This window comes from Diaphorina citri, unplaced genomic scaffold (genome assembly GCF_000475195.1).
Source record: "Diaphorina citri unplaced genomic scaffold, Diaci psyllid genome assembly version 1.1 scaffold755, whole genome shotgun sequence".
Lineage (NCBI taxonomy): Eukaryota > Metazoa > Arthropoda > Insecta > Hemiptera > Psyllidae > Diaphorina > Diaphorina citri.
The window spans coordinates 108,804-131,303 of NW_007378188.1; the positions used below are offsets into that span (position 1 = coordinate 108,804).

Genomic DNA, 22,500 nt, shown 5'->3' on the forward strand with positions numbered 1-22,500 from the left:
TCATTGTGCAACAGAGAACTTTGGGAATAAGCCCATTTCACACGATGATCGTTTTCAACAAGAGACGACCCGAATGAGTCGACTCAAAACAAATAAAGCACACTGCTCCCTCGTCTCATTTTTTTTTTCAACTTTTCACATTTTCACTTTTGTTGTTCTTTCAATCTTTCATTAGGTCATTAGTCTCCTTTTTTGCTGAAGATTGAAGAGACAGCAAAAGTTTATTTAAAATCAAGGAACCAATCCGTCTTTGTCTTTGTAAAAGTCCACTTCATGGGAAAACCAGAAAACAAAATCAGAGAGATCACATCTGCCCATCATTCTTGGTGAAAATAAAATCTATTTTCCAAAATTTCAACTCACGGGGAAATAACTATGATCCAGCAATAATCAACTTCCTTGATCATCTTGAGGTAAGCCTATTTTATGAACCATCAGTAATTTATTACTAACTTATTATCGATGCACACACTTAAGTTACCATACAGTTATATGAGATGATGGTAATGGTAAAGATGGGTGGCCTCCTGATGGATTTGTTTTCACTTTTGTTGGTCTTTCAATAGTTTCAATCTTTCATTAGGTCTAGTCTCCTTTTTTGCTGAAGACTGAAGAGACAGCAAAAGTTTATTTAAAATCAAGGAACCAATCCGTCTTTGTAAAAGTCCACTTCATGGGAAAACCAGAAAACAAAATCAGAGAGATCACATCTGCACATCATTCTTGGTGAAAATAAAATCTACTTTCCAAAATTTCAACTCACGGGAAATAACTATGATCCAGCAATAATCAACTTCCTTGATCATCTTGAGGTAAGCCTATTTTATGAACCATCAGTAATTTATTACTTATTATCGATGCACACACTTAAGTTACCATACAGTTATATGAGATGATGGTAATGGTAAAGATGGGTGGCCTCCTGATGGATTTGGAAAAAGCCAGAAAGGAGGTGGTTCTTAAGACTTTACTTTTCCCCTCAGGTTGCTCAAACTTTGCAGATACGTCCAATTAATTATGTAGATCTAATGAGTTCTAGGGGTGGGTTTCAAGAAGTGTACCATTTAGCCATTATTTAATACATACACAACCAGTAATTTTATTGCTTATTTCCACTATTAGGAGTGGTGAAAAAGAGAGTATGTATGTATATGCAACCAGATTTTCCACATTGTTGTACCAGGTACCACCTAACTTGACCAATATGTGCATAGTTTTTGTACTACTAGTCACCCTAGATACGTCCAATTAATTATGTAGATCTAATGAGTTCTGAGGTGGGTTTCAAGAAGTGTACCATTTAGCCATTATTTAATACATACACAACCAGTAATTTTATTGCTATTAGGAGTGGTGAAAAAGAGAGTATATGCAACCAGATTTTCCACATTGTTGTACCAGGTACCACCTAACTTGACCAATATGTGCATAGTTTTTGTACTACTAGTCACCCAACTGGTCCAATATGTGCAGACACATTTGTACCACTTTTGGCCTAACCAGTTGTGTATGTGTTAAGGCCAAACTTTTGAAAGCTCAAAACAATTTTGTCTTTCTCAAGACTTTAGATCTCAGCTCATCAAACATAATGTAAATTATTATTATATTGATTACCGTATCACAGCTACCTGTTATCTAAAATCTAGTTCTCTAGTTCCTTGTTAGACATCTTGTTAATTAATGGTAAATAGGCCATCTGTGTATCTCAGGGTTGGCCTTCTTCCTTCTCTTTCCTTACTCATCAGGGTCAATATTTCTTCAACTTTAGTTGTTAATTCCTTAATTTGTTCTGGGTATCTGGATAGTTGATCCGTGAAGCATACCTATGTAAATTATCTACACACTTCTTAGCTGTGTTTATAAGTTCAGTTTTCCTCCATAGTCATGAACGAGCTGGGCCCATCCCTCTGGGAATTTTATAGCCCATAGTTTACTTGATTGTGTTCAAAGAAAATCAGTACCTATGTACCTACCTAATTTGTTTAATATTCAGTTTATTATTATTATTGATTTGATTTTACTTTCCTCTTTCATGTAATGATTTAAAATCAAGACTAGAGCCTGTTCTCCCTTTATTCCTAAAACTACCAATATAATGTTCAAGTCACCCATCCATTTATTGGCCTTGCTCGGCATAGCTTAACATAGGTGACACTAAAACCGGTCTTAAATTATCAACTGAAGTGTTATCTAAAACTTTCTCGATTTGAGTTCATAGGTCGTCACAACAAATTTCAAGATCAGAGCTCATTTGTGTGAGAAAATGTCAGCCTCTTGCTTGAATTCAAATATCATGTTACATTTAATTTATTTGTCTTTTTCAACCAAACTCCCCTTTTCTTATTCTCCTCCTAGGATTGGTTTATTTTAAAATGCCTGTAGAATTTTTCTTCATTAGGAATAAGTTTTCAGTCTTCAGTTAAATAGGTGTATAAAAAATACATTTTTTAGCCTGTCCTTCCTTTATTATTATGATAGTAATAAAAAAAAGGTATAGTGGATGGGCTATTGTATTTGCTTTGGTGTCATCAGTCAGTCTGTCCCCATAGATCCATAGAAGGACTTATCCAAACCTGGTTGACCTATAGGTATATCAAATTAAAGGTCTTTTTACCAGGAACACGAAAGTAGTGGTGCAAATTTTGTCCAGAAAACCAAAAAGTTGAAAAACCAAAAAAAAACTGGTTTTAGGGGGATTTTTTTTTTCACGTTTTCTCACACAAATGAGCTCTGATCTTGAAATTTGTTGTGACAACCTATGAACTCAAAGCGAGAAAGTTTTAGATAACACTTCAGTTGATAATTTAAGACCGGTTTTAGTGTCACCTATGTTAAGCTATGCCGAGCAAGGCCAATAAGGCGAGTTTTGCAACCAAAATTAGCGTCCCGTTAAACGAACTCTCTAACGTTATTTGACGAAAACCCGTTTCTACGCATGTGTAGAAACGAGTTTTCGTTAACGGAACGCTACTTAATTTTGGTTGCAAAAAATCGCTATTTTGTCACAGCTTTCGCACAGTGTAAAGTTCAAAGTGCAAAAGTTTATGGACGCGGCCCGATCTCAGTTATTCTTAAAACATTATATTGGTAGTTTTAGGAATAAAGGGAGAACAGGCTCTAGTCTTGATTTAAATCATTACATGAAAGAGGAAAGTGAAATCAAATCAATAATAATAATAAACTGAATATTAAACAAATTAGGTAGGTACATAGGTACTGATTTTCTTTGAACACAATCAAGTAATCAGATTAGAATTGAATCAATATCTTCACTTCTGGGAAAAAATAAAGCCTTTAAAATGAGTACAATAGATCAATTGGAAAAAGAAGCAAAGCAGAATGTATCTAAACAATTGCTGACACTGTTGCAAAGATCTGACCAGTTGGAAAAAGTGAACCAATACAAGCAGCGAATAATCAGGAAAAAAATTTCAGTAGAAACTACTCTGAAGACAGCAATGCAAAGTCAACTGGATGGGGTCATCTCTGGAATACAAGAGCTTAAAACGGTGCTTGAAGATATGCAAACTATCAAAGAAAATATACATGAGATGAAGAATTCTCTACAAGTTCTACCACCACTAGGATTGAAACTGTCAGACCTAAGAGCTCAGAATAACCGTCATGTTCAATATGTGACTGCTATAGAAAACCTAACTCATGTGTTTGCTGTACCAGATAGTGTAGAAAGAACCAAGCAGTGGATTAGTGAAGGGAAACTATTACATGCTCATCAGAGTCTTATGGATTTAGAAAAGTCACGTGATGAGCTTATGTATGAAACTCATAAACTATCTGGACAGTCCATGGCAGATAAGTTGTTGCTACAAGATTATTTTAGTGATGTAGAGAAAGTCAGTCAGTTACTTGAAAAACAGATTAAGCTTATTCTAAGCCGAACTTTACTAACAGTCAGGAAAGAACCTACTGTGATTGTTACTGCCTTACGAATTATTGAGAGAGAAGAACATTTAGATCAAATGTGTATGCAGAAGAAGCAACAGTCTAATTATATGCCTATAGGAAGGCCAAAGCAATGGAGAAAGATGGCAATGGCAGTATTGGAAGAGTCTGTATCACAAAAGATAGAAGGCACACAGGTAGATGAGAAAGGTAGCAATAAGATGTGGCTTGTTATGTACCTGGAACTGATTCGTCAGCTCATCTTGGAAGATCTTAGAGTTGTCACTACACTGTGTGGTCCTTGCTTTCCACCTCACTATAATATTGTCACCTCATTCATGCGTATGTACCATGATTGTCTGTCCATACATCTAGAAGAAATGGCAACAAGTCTGGAAGGTAATGAGATTGTGAGTATGCTAACTTGGGCAGTGAATACTTACCCTGGACCTGATATGATGAGTAATCCAGAGCTAGGTGCTAATGCTACACCCTTGGGCCCTGTACTGAAAGAAGAAGTTATCAAGGAATTAGAAAACAAATATTTCAAATACATTCAAGAGAATTATGTGGATTGGATGAGGAAGACACTAGAGACTGAGAAGGAAGATTGGAAAAGTTGTTCACCTCCTGATAGTGATGGAGAAGGGCATTATCACACTGCAGCACCTGTCATTATATTCCAAATGATCGATCAGAATCTTCAGCTCACCAAAGATATTAGTCAGGAACTAACAGAGCGGATTTTATTACTAAGTGTAGAACATGTGACTGAGTATGGGAAGATGAGTAAGGATGCCTTGAAAGAACTTAAAGTGGAACATTTCAAGGATAGAAGTAAGATGGTGTACTTTACTCACTTCATGATTGCTATGTTGAATAATTGTTTGAAATTCGTAGAACTTGCCCATCAGATGAAGCAAACCTTCTGGAAACGATCAGAACTACACAGGAGTGATGCTAGTAACAAGTTTGAAGCTCTACTGAAAGTGTTTGAAGAGTTACGGAATGACTCTGCCCAGTATTTATTGGAGGAAGCTTTTCTAGATCTACTTCCTCATTTCCAGGATTTGATGACTGCAAAGTGGCTAACCAGTACTGTGTCAATACAAACCATTTGTATGACATTAGACGACTATTTCCAAGATTATTGTCATCTAGTTGGGAAGAACTTGGAATTCATAATTCTCGAGGCAGAAGAGTTAGTTGTCACAAGATATATTGCATCTATGTTACAGAAGAAAGTCATATTTAAGAATTATGAAGAAAGGAAAGCTGCTGCTGAGAAGATTGTAAAAGAAACCAAGCAGCTAAAGAACTTGTTTAGTAAATATACCACAAACATAGACGCACCTCTAGATTGTATTCTAGCTCTCAGCGAAGTTCTTAAGAACGAAGACTCGGAAATGTTGAGTTTAGATCTTCATACACTTCTTAATAAGTATCCAGACATCTCAGATGATCATATCTCGAGACTTCTTACTTTGCGAGGGGATTTATCTCGTCAGGAAATTCGTGACATAGTATTGTATGTTCAGAAAACAAAAGCCAATAGACGCTTTTCCTACTCCAAGAGTTTGTTCCATAAGATTCCATAATTTATTCATTAATCTAATAATAGTTGCCTCAAATGAGATTTCAATATCTCAAAAAATATTGCATATTGGAATTAAGAATAATAAAATTAGACTCATTTATATGGCCCCATTCCAAATTTTACCCAGATGAAATTTAATTTATATTATGTATTATAATACTGCCTTGTAAAATGCACATTGTTTAAAGTACTATTAGATATGTTTGCCTTGTACCTATTGAATAATTTATAATAGTAATTATATTTTCATAAATTTTATCTATATCAAAGCATATGTTTAAATTATTTTTATTTTATTTTTTTCTTTTTCCTTTTTCAATGCTCTATGCATCCCGGTCCTGTGACCTCCTTATCCATGATGTATCAGCTACTTTCTTCATTTGATTCATAAACTTAGTCTTGTTTTTCGTCTTGGATACCTTGTTTATTTTGAGTTTGAACTTGGATTAATCAGTCTGTTTGGATGAAAAGTTTGAAATCAACCAATCAGATTGCCTAATCCGAGAGAAAATTATAAACTCTGGTTCTCGTCCAGGCCATCAATGGCCAGGCAAGAGTGAATAGAAATTTACTCTCATTTCGTTGAAAAAGCTCGATATGTCATTGTCGTCGGTTTCGGGGGATAGCTTAAAAATTTACATTTACAATATTACGCCTCCACAAATGATATCTAAAGCTGTGTCCACACATGGTTGACCTCGTCGATCGACGAGATGAAGGTTGATGGCGTCGACTGTGTGGACACAGCTTAAGGACGATATGTACGAGTTCCAATTCCAACCACATTATTGAGTTTGTTGGATATTTTACAGCAATGACGTCATCACTAGACGACCTTGTTCCTACGCTCTCATCGCGGATACGAAATCAATCCAAATCATCGACACTCCCAGTGGTAGAGGTGGTGGAGTTCAAAGCTTACAAGAGAAAGAGCAAAGCATTGGAGGATGATCCTGCAGATGACCAGTTGACAGCGAACGACCTTGTTCCTACGCTCTCATCGCGGATACGAAATCAATCCAAATCATCGACACCCCCAGTGGTAGAGGTGGTGGAGTTCAAAGCTTACAAGAGAAAGAGCAAAGCATTGGAGGATGATCCTGCAGATGACCAGTTGACAGCGAAGAAGAAAGATGAAGTAGTAGATATGAAGAAAGCAAGATTTGAAATAATGAAGTTTGGAATGAACAGAATGACAGGCAGAGAGAAGGAAAAGACCAAGGACATCATTGCAATTGAATTAGGTAAAGTAAAACACAGGCTAATAGAGGTGGATAAAGTATAACACACGTTTAGATTACTTAAAAGTTCAAAGTGGTGATTTGATGAATCAGAGACCTCTTCACAATTTTGTGCGAGTTATTAATTTTATTAGGGTGTGTTGTTGTTTTCACGAGGCTGAGTGTACTCCGAAAGTCTTAGTAGGTTACAAATATTTATATTGGTTTCTTTCTGATGATCATTCTTTAAACAATGTACCAAGTGTTAGAAAAATATTCCCTAGCATTGACCATTTATGAATTTTGCGTTACAGGAAATGCGTCGGAGAAGAAATGAAGTCACAGTTGAGCTCAGAAAAAACAAGCGTGAAGAAACCTTGCAAAAAAGACGTAATGTACCTCTGGCTGACTCAACAGATGAAGATGACATTGAGAAAATGGCACAAGTCAACCTGGACATGTTGGTTGTGGAAGCTGCACGTAAAGACAACCCTGAACTGCAATTGTTAGCTGTTCAATCTGCACGTAAACTTTTATCTTCTGACAAAAACCCTCCTATTGAAGCATTAATACATTCTGGAATTCTACCTGTGCTGGTTGAATGTCTAGAAAGATCTGACAGGTAAGGAAATCTAGAACAAGAAAGCTTAAAAGACATTCAACTCATTTTGGTCAAAGCAGTTGTACATATCAAATATATTTACATACAAATAAAACATATGCTAGTATAGTGATGGGTCGTGGGTAAATACCCACTGGGTGGGTAAATAAAAATTGGGTATTTACCCGGGTATTTATCCACCCCCAGGGTGGGACTTTCTCAAGTTTTCCACGTACAAATATTTGTCCACCAAGCTCTGATGCTGCTGTGTTTCATGCGATATACGCACGTAGGCATTGGCAATAGCTTTGTAGCAATACTTGAGACTCACTTCAATCACTAGACGCAGATTGACGTGAAATAGGAAGAAGGTTTTGTTTGGACCTTGCGTTGCACCTGAAGAAGGAAAGATGATTCACTTTCTTTTACCCTAATTTTCTGCTATTTAATACGGGATCCCGAATTTTTCTTTCTCGCAATTCACTATTTAGCGATTTTGCATAAAAAGTGGAAGTCTCTGCAATACTTTGTCTTCTACGTAATCAACACTGGCTGCCGAGTGCACGCAAAAAAAAAAAAAAAAAAAAAAAACCCGGTTTAAAAAAAAGGGAAGTAGCGGGGGGTTTGTCGTCGGTTTCGGGGGATAGCTTAAAAATTTACATTTACAATATTACGCCTCCACAAATGATATCTAAAGCTGTGTCCACACATGGTTGACCTCGTCGATCGACGAGATGAAGGTTGATGGCGTCGACTGTGTGGACACAGCTTAAGGACGATATGTATGAGTTCCAATTCCAACCACATTATTGAGTTTGTTGGATATTTTACAGCAATGACGTCATCACTAAACGACCTTGTTCCTACGCTCTCATCGCGGATACGAAATCAATCCAAATCATCGACACCCCCAGTGGTAGAGGTGGTGGAGTTCAAAGCTTACAAGAGAAAGAGCAAAGCATTGGAGGATGATCCTGCAGATGACCAGTTGACAGCGAAGAAGAAAGATGAAGTAGTAGATATGAAGAAAGCAAGATTTGAAATAATGAAGTTTGGAATGAACAGAATGACAGGCGGAGAGAAGGAAAAGACCAAGGACATCATTGCAATTGAATTAGGTAAAGTAAAACACAGGCTAATAGAGGTGGGTAAAGTATAACACACGTTTAGATTACTTAAAAGTTCAAAGTGGTGATTTGGTGAATCAGAGACCTCTTCACAATTTTGTGCGAGTTATTAATTTTATTAGGGTGTGTTGTTGTTTTCACGAGGCTGAGTGTACTCCGAAATTGAAGCACAAAGATGTGTTTCATGGTTTTCTTCGGTTAGAAACGGACAAGTATAGGAAGGAAATTTACTTTTTGGCGATATGTTTGTTGTGTAGAATAGGAGCAAACAGTTCCTACCCAATACTCCAAATAGGGAAATAGGTAAGTAACTAAGTAGTAATCCGGGAAAGATTTTTCTTACTTACATTCTCTTTTTCTTAATTTATATATAAAATCGTAAACTACATATTTTTTTCTTTATTCAACAGGAGCGAAACCACCCAAAAACAAATACGTCAACTATAAAACTTTACAAGAGACAAGAAAACGAGAGAAAGTTCAACAGAGAGAAGAGAAAAAGTTGTTTGAAATCAACAGGAAAACGATAGGGAAAAAATCGGTGAAGAAAATCAACAGGAATGACGTAATCAAGAAGAAAATGAGCAAGAAGATGAACAAAGGCGGAGGAAGTGGCATTATAGGAAAATATGGCAAGGTAAGAATAACTGAGATCGGGCCGCGTCCATAAACTTTTGCACTTTGAACTTTACACTGTGCGAAAGCTGTGACAAAATAGCGATTTTTCGCAACCAAAATTAAGTAGCGTTCCGTTAACGAAATATTATAGAGAAAAAACCTTTTGAAACATAGCATGACCGTTTTTATTACATGCTCGACACATGGGGCTTTTAAGATTACAAAAGTCATAGGGCAACTAATAACATCTCAATAACATCACACATAGGCATCGTAAAAGTGTAAACATACTAATTTATTTATTCCTAAATTCTAATACGATTTCTTCTTTTTTTTCCACAGCCTACACTGTCAGTGCCGAAAAATAAATGATCTCTCAACACCTCCAGCTGAGTTCACCGTGATTACATAATAGAGGAGCTCAGTTCAGTTGTGGCAGTCATAGTGGAACACTGTTAATACTTAGCGCACTTTCTACCACCGTCAAATCTCTCAAATCGGTCCCAGTTTAACACAAATACAACATGGTCCACCACCAGATTGTTATCCTTGTGTTCTAAACACTCATACAACAGCTTCATGTCTATTTTCGGTTCCAGACCTTTTTCTGCCTCATCAACAAATATGTTGGGGACCTGGTGGTCATCACTTAGACTATTGATATCACAGAGACGAGTGAGATAGCCCGCTTGTATGAGCTTCACCACAGTGTCACGTATAGGAGATAGGTTGATGTTATCTTGACTGGGACCTGAGAGGGGTAATTTTTTGTTAAATGATTTCATGAAATAAGTGGACTATTTATATTTAGTTCATTTCCCTTTTTAAAATAAACATTACGAAATTAAATGTATGCACTTAACCTACATATACATAAATGAAAGTTCATGGGACCAATAGCCATCTACATTATCAGGTGTTTGTTTTATTGGTTAGTTTTGTTATTATTATTTTTTTTTCTTTTGATCACTATGTTACCTGTCTTGTTCAAAATGACTTACTTTGTTTAGCTATCCTCAATATTAGATGTGAGACATTTGAGTATCCATTTGTCATCAAGTCATACACAATATCTTTAGCCACACTACCATGCTTGTTCTCAGTCAATTGTAGATATCTAAAACAATAAATTATGTTTATCTGAATCTGTGGTATGACATAAAATTCAATCCCCCTGTATCATGAGCCTTAAGGTAGAAAGACACACTATCACATCAGGTGAGCTCACATGACATGATTGTAGTGTGTTTCTACCTTTATTTGTATTTATAAGCCAGCTGTATTTGTACAATTATTATCATGGTCAGGCTAGAAGACAACATACCTACTAGGTCCCTTTGTGGCAACTTACTTGCTATAGCTTAAAATGTTAATGATGTTGTCATAAACTAATTTATATTCAGCTGTCAATCCATTTTTAGTTTTCATGAATGAAACCAAACTGTGCTTTATCAGGATGTGCAGAGCTTCTTTAACCTGTAAAAATAAGAAAATGCAAAAATTAAGACCCTTAACAGCAGTGGTCTATTGGTTAGCACAGTGGACTTCAGATATGGATATGTATTGGTGATTCAAGTCCTTTCTAGAATTTAGCATGGTGTTGTATTGATAAGAATTTATGTTTATGATTCCTTGCCCAATATGATTTAGTACTTTTTTTCTACATTCAACCATTTCCACAGAAAGATTGATTTAATAACTTAAACCAAAGTTTTTAGTTACTTACCTGGGCTAGTTTCAAATCAATATCATGATATAAGAGCTTCAATGGTTTAGGTCCATATAACAATTTCTGAGCAACTTTTTTTACATTGGGACCAAAGGTAACAGCAGTGGTCTATTGGTTAGCACAGTGGACTTCAGATATGGATATGTATTGGTGATTCAAGTCCTTTCTAGAATTTAGCATGGTGTTGTATTGATCTGGGAACAACATTGGTGATTGATAAGAATTTATGTTTATGATTCCTTGCCCAATATGATTTAGTACTTTTTTTTACATTCAACCATTTCCACAGAAAGATTGATTTAATAACTCAAACCAAAGTTTTTAGTTACTTACCTGGGCTAATTTCAAATCAATATCATGATATAAGAGCTTCAATGGTTTAGGTCCATATAACAATTTCTGAGCAACTTTTTTTACATTGGGACCAAAGTGCCGATCTAAAATGATCAGAATCAAGTCTCCACACTGAGATCCCATGATTATGAATCTGGTTTAGTAAACTGATCTTGATAATCTGAAAGTGTAGAAATAAAAATATACGTACCTAACAACTATTTCAACATTATCTATACCACCCTTCTTATTAGCTTGGAGGGTAGTGTGTCTGCCTTATAAGTGCTAGGTCACAGGTTCAATTGCCACCCTGGGTGGATTTTGTCCTAACAGAAGGTTTGTTCTGAGAATTACTGGATTTCTCCTACTCTCTTTTTTGGGACAATGAGTCCTCACTGCCTTAGCTGTTAGTGTTACAGTTCCCAATATCAAACTTTCTTTAAAACTTGTGTTGTTCATATCTCATATTCTGATTAGCTCAGGATTTTGAGACATTTTTTTTTCCTTTCAGTAGACATAGTTTTAAAAGGCTGTTGGTACCAACCACAAAATAAGAACCGTTATGGGGTACAATCCCTTCAAATAAGAGGGTTGTACCTACCACAAGAAAAAACTTTTATGAAATACCTACTTACCGATAACACACCCATAAGACAACTGGTGGCGGTCTTACATTGAGGAAGGTCCCGATTTAAAGTTTTTGGTCTTATCAAAGCACACAGAACCAAAAACGGCACCTTTTGTTAGTTTTTCCAGGATCATTGAAAATTTTTGCTGCCTGTGTTGGTTTCAGGTTTCAGAGAAGAATATTGATTTTTAAAAATTTCGCGCCTTTGAAACAAGCACGTGAGAAATGAAAGTCAAGGACGTGCTGCGCTCTAGGGAGTATTTTCACGAGTCGACTCACATTACCCCTTCGATTAGTTTGGGAACTCTTTTGAGTATGCAATGTGCTTAGCATACCAAATGCGTTTTGTCGTTCTTGTTATTTCTATTTCTACTTTCTACAGTTTCTTGACTTTCTTGTCGCTACTCTGTGTTCCTATTCATATCTGAACGTCCAACCTAAGAACCAAGTAAGTTATGTAGGTACCTAGTTCTACTTATTATGTACATAGGTAATGAAATACATTTTTTTTTACTGTCTATTATTATTTTAGGTAAGTACCTACCTAACAAAATACCTATACCAAAATGTCTCATTCCAGCAGGACAATACAAAATGTTTTATATCTACCTATCATTAAATAGTAGGATTAACAGGAATCTGGTAGGATAAGGATAAACAAGAAGTACGTACACAGGACAATACTTACCTATCGTATTTATGCAATGTGCTTAGCATACCAAATGCGTTTTGTCGTTCTTGTTATTTCATGGATCTTGTTATTTCTATTTTTTACTACAGTTTCTTGACTTTCTTGTCGCTACCCTGTGTTCCTATTCATATCTGAACGTCCAACCTAATAACCAAGTAAGTTATGTAGGTACCTAGTTCTACTTATTATGTACATAGGTAATGAAATACATTTTTTTTACTGTCTATTATTATTTTAGGTAAGTACCTACCTAACAGAATACCTATACCAAAATGTCTCATTCCAGCAGGACAATACAAAATGTTTTATATCTAGCTATCATTAAATAGTAGGATTAACAGGAATCTGGTAGGATAAGGATAAACAAGAAGTACGTACACAGGACAATACTTACCTATCGTATGGCCATAGATAAACCTAGTAAAACCCACCTAGGTAGGTATAGGAATTGCGAGTTCCGTTGTACCTACTAACCCTACTATTTTAAAAGTTCGTTGTTTATTGGGATCGTAAAGCTAACAAGAGTCAATTCTCTTTACGACATCCCATTTCTAGCTGCCCTGCTCTGTCTACCTATTGTATTAAACACTTACTTTCGTAAAAAAGAAAGAATTTTTATGGATTTCCAATCTTCTCCTCTTGAAATGCAATCACCACCTCAGAGCTTCAGGGAAAAGAAGATCTTACGTCTTTACAGTTTATTTTATAGTGTTTCCCTGCATTTTTGAAATGCAATCACCACCTCAGAGCTTCAGGGAAAAGAAGATCTCACGTCTTTACAGTTTATTTTATAGTGTTTCCCTGCATTTTCCCAGTGGGTAAAATAACCTGAGAACTAGGATAATTTCAGGAAGCTCATGGATGTCTTACGTGACAACTGTTTGACGCTGTATTCCCTAAAACAATTTCCTGAAACATATGTTGGACATGCAAGCCCTATAGTCCCTATACCCTATTATGCTCTATATCTATGGTCCTTTATACCTATAGGAAGTTGATAATGACAAATAATAACTATTGATGGCACTTCCTAGGAAGGTGACGACAACCTAACTATGCCAAAGATCAGAGTCTTATCTTCAAAGAAATGTTAACTTACCCATTTAGGTACCTACTGCGTTTTTGAAAAAAGAAAAGTCAAAAGACCTAAGTGCAGAGACCTGAAAAAGTTGAAGTTTAGACCAACGTATATGTAGGTACCTATACCTATAGGTATTTATAATTAATAATTATATCCTTAAAAAAAAGAGTATTGATAGAGAGAACTGCAACCGCCAAGGTCTTCGTCCCGAAATCGAAGAGAGAAAAAAGACAGCATAGGAGAAAGCCAGCCGTTCCGAGAGTCATGATTCACTTTCTTTTTCCCTAATTTTCTGCTATTTAATACGGGATCCCGAATTTTTCTTTCTCGCAATTCACTATTTTGCATAAAAAGTGGAAGTCTCTGCAATACTTGTCTTCTACGTAATCAACACTGGCTGCCGAGTGCACGCAAAAAAAAAAAAAAAAAAAAACCGGGTTAAACAGGAAGGGACGAGCGAGGGAAGCTCATGAATGTCTTACGTGACAACTGTTTGACGCTGTATTCCCTAAAACAATTTCCTGAAACAGCATAGGAGAAAGCCAGCCGTTCCGAGAACGAACAAGATCCGCTCGGGATAAAATTCGCCCCGGGAATCGAACCCGCGGCCTAGTAATAATATATCCTTGCCCTTTCTTGAGAGGAAAATCCTCTCACCTTTTTTTCTTTTCCTCGTACATATGTATATTACAAAGCAGGGGAAAGTGTTCCTCGTAAAAATTACTTCTCATATATTACTCTCAAAATCATGCGGGCACTTCCCCCACGTAATATATCCTTGCCCTTTCTTGAGAGGAAAATCCTCTCATCTTTTTTTTCTTTTCCTCGTACCTATGTATATTACAAAGCAGGGGAAAGTGTTCCTCGTAAAAATTACTTCTCATATATTACTCTCAAAATCATGCGGGCACTTCCCCCACCCCCATCTTGAAGAGGTAAATAGGTAACCTTTGTACTGACGAAAAATATGCCTGCATCTGATTCTTTCTTCTTCCTCCTCTTTTTTTATCTGTGTGAAAATATTTGATTGATGTTTAAAATTGATTGAAGAAGTTCGGTGAAAGCTGCGAAGTATTGGGAAATGAAGGAAATTTAATTCGAGATTGACTCCAAAATAATGACCCAAAAGCCCTCTCGACAAAAATGAAACCCAAATAATATTTATTTAGGTACCACCAAATGTGATTTTCGAGATCTGAGATTTAATAGGTACCTATCTCATTGGACTAGTAACAAAAAATATAGAGTTATAGAGCCATGATTGATAGTTATTAGTATTTACCTAATAAAAATTATTAGATGATCGGATCCACAATTTCAATCAGAATCGAATCAGAAATCTTTCGTAGGTAATGCATAACAAGAAAACTAAATAAGGAAAGTTAATAAATAAGAAATGACTTATTAGTGGAGATGTCAAAAGCCATGATTTCCGACGTTCAATAGAATATGGCACCGAAAAAAAGAAAAAAAAACTCATCTTTACGTACATAATATGTATTGTGACACCTAAAATGTTCTGCCTCTAGTCCCTCTAGTTCTACCTCTAGCCCCTTGATGAACCACTCAATATTCCCATTCCTATATGTAGCCTATCTATACTTAAATTACCTAGTAGGTATGTGTCCTCCCATTATCCTTCCCTTGTGGCGAGATTGTTTTCCGGGAAAAACAAAAGCCAAATGCTAAATCACCGAGGAAAAAAAATCATAGCTTAGCTTAATCGAGTATAGTTTCTGATACATGCAATATCCTCGCGATAAGAAGAGCATATCGACCTACCCAGTGTCGTGGCGTGAGATTTCCAAAAGGGGGAGCAAAAGGGGATTCCAAAAGACCCACATTTACAGTAGGTATGTACATATGTGATTTCCAAAAGTGGAAGCAAAAGGGGATTTTAAAAGACCCACATTTACAGTAGGTATGTATGTCCCAAAAGTTCCTTCCCAGCCCCCATAGCTTTTGAACGGATGAAAAAGTCCCAAGACCTATCTGCGGTGGAGATCTTTGAATCAGGTTCGAAAGGAAGCTCTGATTTCCTAACTTTCAGGGAAAACACGCCACTACACCAGAAATCTTTCGTAGGTAATGCATAACAAGAAAACTAAATAAGGAAAGTTAATAAATAAGAAATGACTTATTAGTGGAGATGTCAAACCACTTTACCTTCGTTACAGCATACGATTATTATGTGTGTAATAGTGGAGATGCCAAATCACTTTTTACCTTGTTTACATAAAATTCCTGTATTTTGTTCCTGTAATAGTCTTTTAAGAAAGAAGGCCCAGATTTCTATTTGACCCTGTATTCATTTCAAGATAAGACTCAGGACTCAGGCTTTGTAGTTTTTTAATTGACCTCATTTCAACCCTTAATTCTAATTTTCAACTTTCTGAAATTTTGAAAATCCCTTCAAAATCATAGCTTAGCTTAATCGAGTATAGTTTCTGATACATGCAATATCCTCGCGATAAGAAGAGCATATCGACCTACCCAGTGTCGTGGCGTGATATTTCCAAAAGGGGGAGCAAAAGGGGATTCCAAAAGACCCACATTTACAGTAGGTATGTACATATGTCCCAAAAGTTCCTTCCCAGCCCCCATAGCTTTTGAACGGATGAAAAAGTTCCAAGACCTATCTGCGGTGGAGATCTTTGAATCAGGTTCGAAAGGAAGCTCTGATTTCCTAACTTTCAGGGAAAACACGCCACTACACCTGCCTACAAACATATAGTATTATTAGGAAAAAGAAAGAGACTGAGGGAGAGACAGTTGAGGGAAGGGAAGATGAGAATATAAGGAAAGTAAAAACGTTTAGTATAAAAATCAGATGAGGCGGAATTAAAACCCAAAATCCAAAAATGCCACTACACCTGCCTACAAACATATAGTATTATTAGGAAAAAGAAAGAGACTGAGGGAGAGACAGTTGAGGGAAGGGAAGATGAGAATATAAGGAAAGTAAAAACGTTTGGTATAAAAATCAGATGAGGCGGAATTAAAACCCAAAATCCAAAAATCCTGTTGACAATGTAATTTAAATGAGAGTGCTCCCACTTACGCACGACACGATTTTTTTCCGAACGACAAGTGGGAATGGGCCTTTACATAGGAGGGATATTACTGAACTTTTCTCAAGGTGTAGTCTTGACTTGAGGGCTGTGCTTACGAAAACGAAAATTCGCCTTCAAGGCAAAAGACTACCAACACATCCCCTCAGGGATGTTCAGTTGTTTAGCAATCATCCACCGTAGTATAATGCTGTAATAGCGATAGGTACCTACCCGTAAACATAGTAAAGAGGTTCTCATAAATTCAACTCAATTTAGAGTTTAAAAATTTAGATTCTGAAAATCCAACTTCATAAAATGTTTCCAGGTTTGCCACTGATTTTACATACACATTGTAAAGTATGATATTTAATATGATCTGTCCTCTCCCTCTCCTATCTTCCCATACGATAAACATTAAGGGATGAAATGTGTTGGACAGTGTCCAAGCAGAAAGAGAGATGGTGAATGAAAAACTTCTGATAAGCCACGTTCCCGAAATAATAATTAACATGTAGGAGTATAAATATCATACAAAGGGATCCCATGTAGTAGGTATACATGACAGTATGAATATTTTGGATACCTACATATATCCTGTTTATACAAATGAGGAGAGTGTTCTTATACATAGGGATCCCATGTAGTAGGTATACATGACAGTATGAATATTTTGGATACCTACATATATCCTGTTTATACAAATGAGGAGAACATAGGGATCCCATGTAGTAGGTATACATGACAGTATGAATATTTTGGATACCTACATATATCCTGTTTATACAAATGAGGAGAGTGTTCTGGCTAGGGGACTTTAAATGTCTGCCTGGGGGCCTTTAAACAGGGAGGATATCAGCCTGAAATTTCCCTTGCTAAAGAAATAGCAAAGGTTCAGTACGGAGGACATCCTATATCCACTCGTAATTTTTTTGTAGCCATCAAAACCAAATGTCAGCCCAAAGCAATCACCCCAGTTCTGATTGAGAGGCTGACGAAAAACGCCGACCCCATCGAACCCGCAACCTAGAGCTTGCAAGCTAAGTAGGCTAGTTTTTTTCTTCTTCAAAGGAAAATATTTCGTAGTTTTCTTTTGATTAAGGTGTTATACAGGAGCTTCAGTTTTTTCCCTCTTTTCATATGTATACCTACATGCTACATATTTTGCTACATGCACAACTAACTTGTATAATATAACCAGCGATCGCTAGCGTATAAACAACACCTCTCTATTGCATTGTGAAGGGTTGTAAAAATTAGCTTTATTTTTAAGCACACATAAAGACCAAGGTAAAGGTATATGTATTACTTGGATATAAAATCCTAACAGAGGGAAGCGGGGTCAATCTTGTACCTTGTTATAAAATAAAGACCAAGGTAAAGGTATATGTATTACTTGGATACAAAATCCTAACAGAGGGAAGCGGGGTCAATCTTGTACCTTGTTATAAAATGTAGACTTTGCGACAAAAAGCACGTTCCTCGTATGCCTATGGTGTAGATTGCGAGGGAATTGAGAACAGGAACAATGTGTGTCACAGGAATATTCAAAGTATTCCTCGCGCTTTCTTTTCCCTATAGCCTCGTCACGTCGCCTACAAATTTTAGTAGAAGGCATATTTAAATATTTTTACATGTACCTATCTCCAGTGCATAGTGACGACAAGGGTTAGGAGAGGGGGTAAGATGGCCATTATTATTCTAATAAGTTATCCTCTATGTTTGTTTAGTAAGTACAAAGATAAAGGGGAGGAGGGTAGATATATCTTGCATCTCCCCACACCGAACGGACTTTAATGTCCAGGAGGAGAGAGAATAATGGCCTGTGTCTTCGGTTCATTACTATGATAATATATTTCTGGCGAGGATCTTTTCACTTCATCTGTGCATCTCCGAATAATAGCTTAGTGGTGTACAAGTAGTGTAAGCAGTAAGCATTAAATATCTAGGAATGGTCTTGGTTTCTAAGCAATAAACTATTTCGAACCTACCTGCTGTACCTATGTATTACCGCTTATCTGAGCAGGAACATACGTACTATCATGCTGTAACGTAAAATTAAGGAGCGCGGTAGCGCTCCACCCTGACAAGTCAAGAAAGTTTAACCGCGCTACTAGAGATTATGTGTTAGGTACCTAGAGTTAAGAAAGCCAAAGGTAAGGATTAGGTATGCCATAAAAAAAGGCGACAGAACTCTAAAAAAGAAGAAGCGAAAGTGTTGTTATTATCGTGCTTCCGTGATGTATGTTGACCCCTATTCTACATGTAATTCCGAATTCAAATTGTCTTAAAATGATTTGATTTACGAAGAAAAGATTATAGCTTAGTGGTGTACAAGTATGTAGTGAGAGCATTGATAATATCTAGAATTAAGAAGCGTGGTAGCGCTCCGCCCCGCCAAGTCAAGAAAGTTTGACCGCGCTACTATAGATTATGTGTAAGGTACCTAGAGTTAAGAAAGCAAAAGGTAAGGATTAGGTATGCCACAAAAAAAGGCGACAGAACTCTGAAAAAAGTAGAAGCGAAAGTGTTGTTATCATCGTGCTTCCGTGATGTATGTTGACCCCTATTCTACATGTAATTCCGAATTCAAATTGTCTTAAAATGATTTGATTTACGAAGGAAACCCTTTGAGGCGTAGCTTCATAAATTTCTTCGTGTTTAATGTTTCTTCTTATGAGATTTCCAAAGTTTCTTAGATAAAATTCTTTGAATTATTGACGATTTTTCTCGATTTTATTTCGAATTGAAAAGAAAATGTAGCATCTTCTTGCAAGAGGAAGACATTCTAGGATCTTATAAACGTAGATGATAACTTGCCCAAATATAACATACCTACAAGCTAAAGTGGAGTTATACCTTCTTGATGAAAATAAAACTAGAGTGTAAATTGAAATAATAAAATAGAAGAGAGAGAGAGAGAGAGAGAGAGAGAGAGAGAGAGAGAGAGAGAGAGAGAGAGAGAGAGAGAGAGAGAGAGGAAAAAAAAATCAGAAGGGGGAAGTGGGTAGGAGCACTTTCAATGACCGAAATTTACATTTGTGGGGTTTTGTCTCTAAAGTTGAAGTCCACAGGGAAACTGAGAAGGTCCACCTACTAGACAAATGTTTCAAGGAAGTGGCTAGGGCCACCAACGACCAGTTCTCTTAGTTTATACGACAAGTCAATAGTTATAGTCAATCTTGGAGGAAAAAAAATGGGTCCAACATTGATTACCAGTTTACTAGGCTAAATATTCCAAACAACTCATTTCTGTCCCTTATTTTAGGGAATCAATTTCTAAAATAAATCCAAAAATATAAACCCATAACCCATATGTGATGTGATATATTGTTATGGGGATATGCGACGGTATAACAGGGACGGTATAGGGATATAGAGATGTATTGGGTACCTACCTTGTCACAGGGAAACTGATGCTGCGCTCGGCGGTATTTTGACCGCTTTTGGACGGATTTCGACCGTTTTTTGGCGGTTTTCAGCCATACCGACTGAACGGTTAGAGATATGGTAAAAGTTAGGGTAAAATAATACTCAAATAAGCATCATTCAATAGGATAAGGAAAGTCGTGTGATGTTCACCAGAGATGTGCGAACCGCAAAATGCAAAATGGAAAATGCAAAATGCAAAATGTAAAATGTACATTTACATTTTACATTTCAAATTATTATTATTTTTTTTTTTGAGGTGCAAATTTCTCAAATATGAGCTGGTGAATGTCGAAAAGAAGTTGCCTACTATTCAATCTCATTTTCCAACATTTTTTCGCCTCCTTTTCCTCACCGGGTTTCCTTAGTTCCTGAATCATAACGAAATTATCGTGTAGCAAGTTATACGTGAGTGTCTTGGCCTCCTTGTCTGGAATCATGGCAAGTCTTTGGATCTGATTCTGTTCCACATGTTTCTTGCTTCGAATGATACGAAATATTCGGGCAGCTTTCATTCCGTACTTGCTGTGAATGATGTTTTCTACCTGATTGTTGGCCAACACTTCTATAATGTGTCCAAACCTGGAATAATATTAGTTTTTTTTTTTTTTTTTTTTTTTTTTTTTTATGTTGCAAACCCTGGAAAAATTTTTTTTTTTTTTTTTTTTTTTTTTTTTTTTTTTTGAGAAGGATAAGCCAACTGTTTCAAGAACGAACTTCATCAATTTAGGGTATAGTTCGCCTCGGTCGAGAATCGAACCCGTGAATTAGCGATTACAAGGCAGGCACGTTACCCTCCTGAGCTAACTAGGCTGGCAATAATAATAGTGATATGTTCTTTTTTTAATGTATTTTATTTAAAGAGAAGGTTAACAATTCGAGTCCTATTTCTGTTATGTTCTTTTTTACTGCTTGGAACAGACTAAAAAATCCCATCATTCCAGCAGTATTTAATTTTCGCAGTCAAATTTAACTAGGTTGACCATGCGCTTACCTGATAACTACTGCACCACTCACATCACTTGAGTTCTTTATCCAGCCACACGTTTGATCCTCGAATATTTTCATCCACTGATCTGCATTATGTTCTTCCTTATATTTTTTCTTGATTCTATCTCGCACCAAATTTGAGCTGACGCTAAAAGAACCACTCTCATTGGCCTGATTCAATAATTCCGACATCACTATACGACTTTCCGCGTTGAAACGACGCTCTATAGATTCTAAAATGATCTCGTCCCTGTCAGAAATGAAAAGGTTCAGTCAGTTTTGTTTGGTCAGCTCATAAAGCTCATAAATAGGACACATAAAAAAAGAGGTATCGAAAAAGGCCGAAGTGCCGCCCGGCCTATATTAACAAGAAATAGAGTTTCGAGGTTTTTGGGCATTTTTTTTTTTTTTATCTGGACTGGGATTTGAACCCAATAACTTCCTGATAAAAGCTTTAGACTTCATCACTGAGCTACCAAAGAAACCACTTCTATAGTATTTGAACCTGCCATAGAACTCATCCCTTGGACATTTTGACTAAAAAAAAAAAAAAAAAAAAAAAAAAAAATTTTTTTTTTTTACCTTGGTTACCTATTCGATTGGGTCTGTGTCATAGTTTAAACTTTCAATTTAAAATTCCTGTATTTTTTTCCTGTAATAGTCTTTTAAGAAAGAAGGCCCAGATTTCCATTTGACCCTGTATTCATTTCAAGATAAGACTCGGGACTCAGGCTTTGTAGTTTTTTAATTGACCTCATTTCAACCCTTAATTCTAATTTTCAACTTTCTGAAATTTTGAAAATCCCTTCAATGTTTTTTTTCAGCATTTTTTAATGGTACTTTTTTCACTTTCTCTCTTACAGCTTATGATTTTTCCCCCCTCAAATTTCTAATTGGGATTTTAGCACCTCCACCAAAATTGATATCTACTTAGTTAGCTCTCTGACTCTCCGAGTTTATCCCAGATTTAATTTTTCAAGGTTCGTCAAGAAATTTTTACTTCAGCTATAAGGGAAACTGAGAAGGTCCACCTACTAGACAAATGTTTCAAGGAAGTGGCTAGGGGCCACCAACGATAACAGGGACGGTATAGGGATATACATAGAGGTGTATTGGGTACCTACCTTGTCACAGGGAAACTGAGAAGGTCCACCTACTAGACAAATGTTTCAAGGAAGTGGCTAGGGGCCACCAACGACCAGTTCTCTTAGTTTATACGACAAGTCAATAGTTATAGTCAATCTTGGAGGAAAAAAAATGGACATTGATGACCAGTTTACTAGGCTAAATATTCCAAACAACTCATTTCTGTCCCTTATTTTAGGGAATCAATTTCTAAAATAATAACAATAAAAAGTACTTCAGCTATATTCTTGGATTATGTGTTTTCTTTATTCCATTCCAGTTGTATTTTTTATTCCTCAGCTTCGCTTTTAGCTTTTTTCTTAGCGAGTCTTTCCTTTTTTTGGGAGGGGATGTCATTTTTATTGCAAGAAATGTAAA

The 22,500-nt window shown here is 36.4% G+C and overlaps 4 protein-coding genes across 4 annotated transcripts; 2 read left to right on the forward strand and 2 right to left on the reverse strand.

The window, feature by feature from the left end:
• The first annotated feature begins 113 nt into the window (after positions 1-113).
• LOC103511809 (exocyst complex component 3) lies at positions 114-5,774 on the forward strand. Its single transcript, XM_026825457.1, has 2 exons — positions 114-413; positions 3,249-5,774. The coding sequence occupies exon 2, from the start codon at positions 3,300-3,302 to the stop codon at positions 5,499-5,501; it is 2,202 nt and encodes a 733-aa protein (XP_026681258.1). The 5' UTR covers positions 114-413; positions 3,249-3,299; the 3' UTR covers positions 5,502-5,774.
• Positions 586-9,537, forward strand: LOC103511819 (uncharacterized protein C1orf131 homolog). Its single transcript, XM_026825458.1, has 4 exons — positions 586-812; positions 8,155-8,439; positions 8,859-9,085; positions 9,409-9,537. The coding sequence occupies exons 2-4, from the start codon at positions 8,157-8,159 to the stop codon at positions 9,436-9,438; spliced, it is 540 nt and encodes a 179-aa protein (XP_026681259.1). The 5' UTR covers positions 586-812; positions 8,155-8,156; the 3' UTR covers positions 9,439-9,537.
• LOC108252705 (DNA-directed RNA polymerase III subunit RPC3) lies at positions 7,515-21,244 on the reverse strand. The gene is made up of 3 exons (XM_026825463.1): positions 21,002-21,244; positions 20,363-20,589; positions 7,515-7,717 (listed from the first exon to the last, which is right to left on the reverse strand). Exons 1-3 carry the CDS (start codon positions 21,187-21,189, stop codon positions 7,515-7,517), a joined length of 618 nt encoding a protein of 205 aa, XP_026681264.1. The 5' UTR covers positions 21,190-21,244.
• On the reverse strand, positions 9,272-11,925 carry LOC103511820 (DNA-directed RNA polymerase III subunit RPC3). Its single transcript, XM_008476560.3, has 5 exons — positions 11,764-11,925; positions 11,129-11,309; positions 10,418-10,542; positions 10,068-10,183; positions 9,272-9,817 (listed from the first exon to the last, which is right to left on the reverse strand). Exons 2-5 carry the CDS (start codon positions 11,270-11,272, stop codon positions 9,522-9,524), a joined length of 681 nt encoding a protein of 226 aa, XP_008474782.1. The 5' UTR covers positions 11,273-11,309; positions 11,764-11,925; the 3' UTR covers positions 9,272-9,521.
• Positions 21,245-22,500: the final 1,256 nt, after the last annotated feature.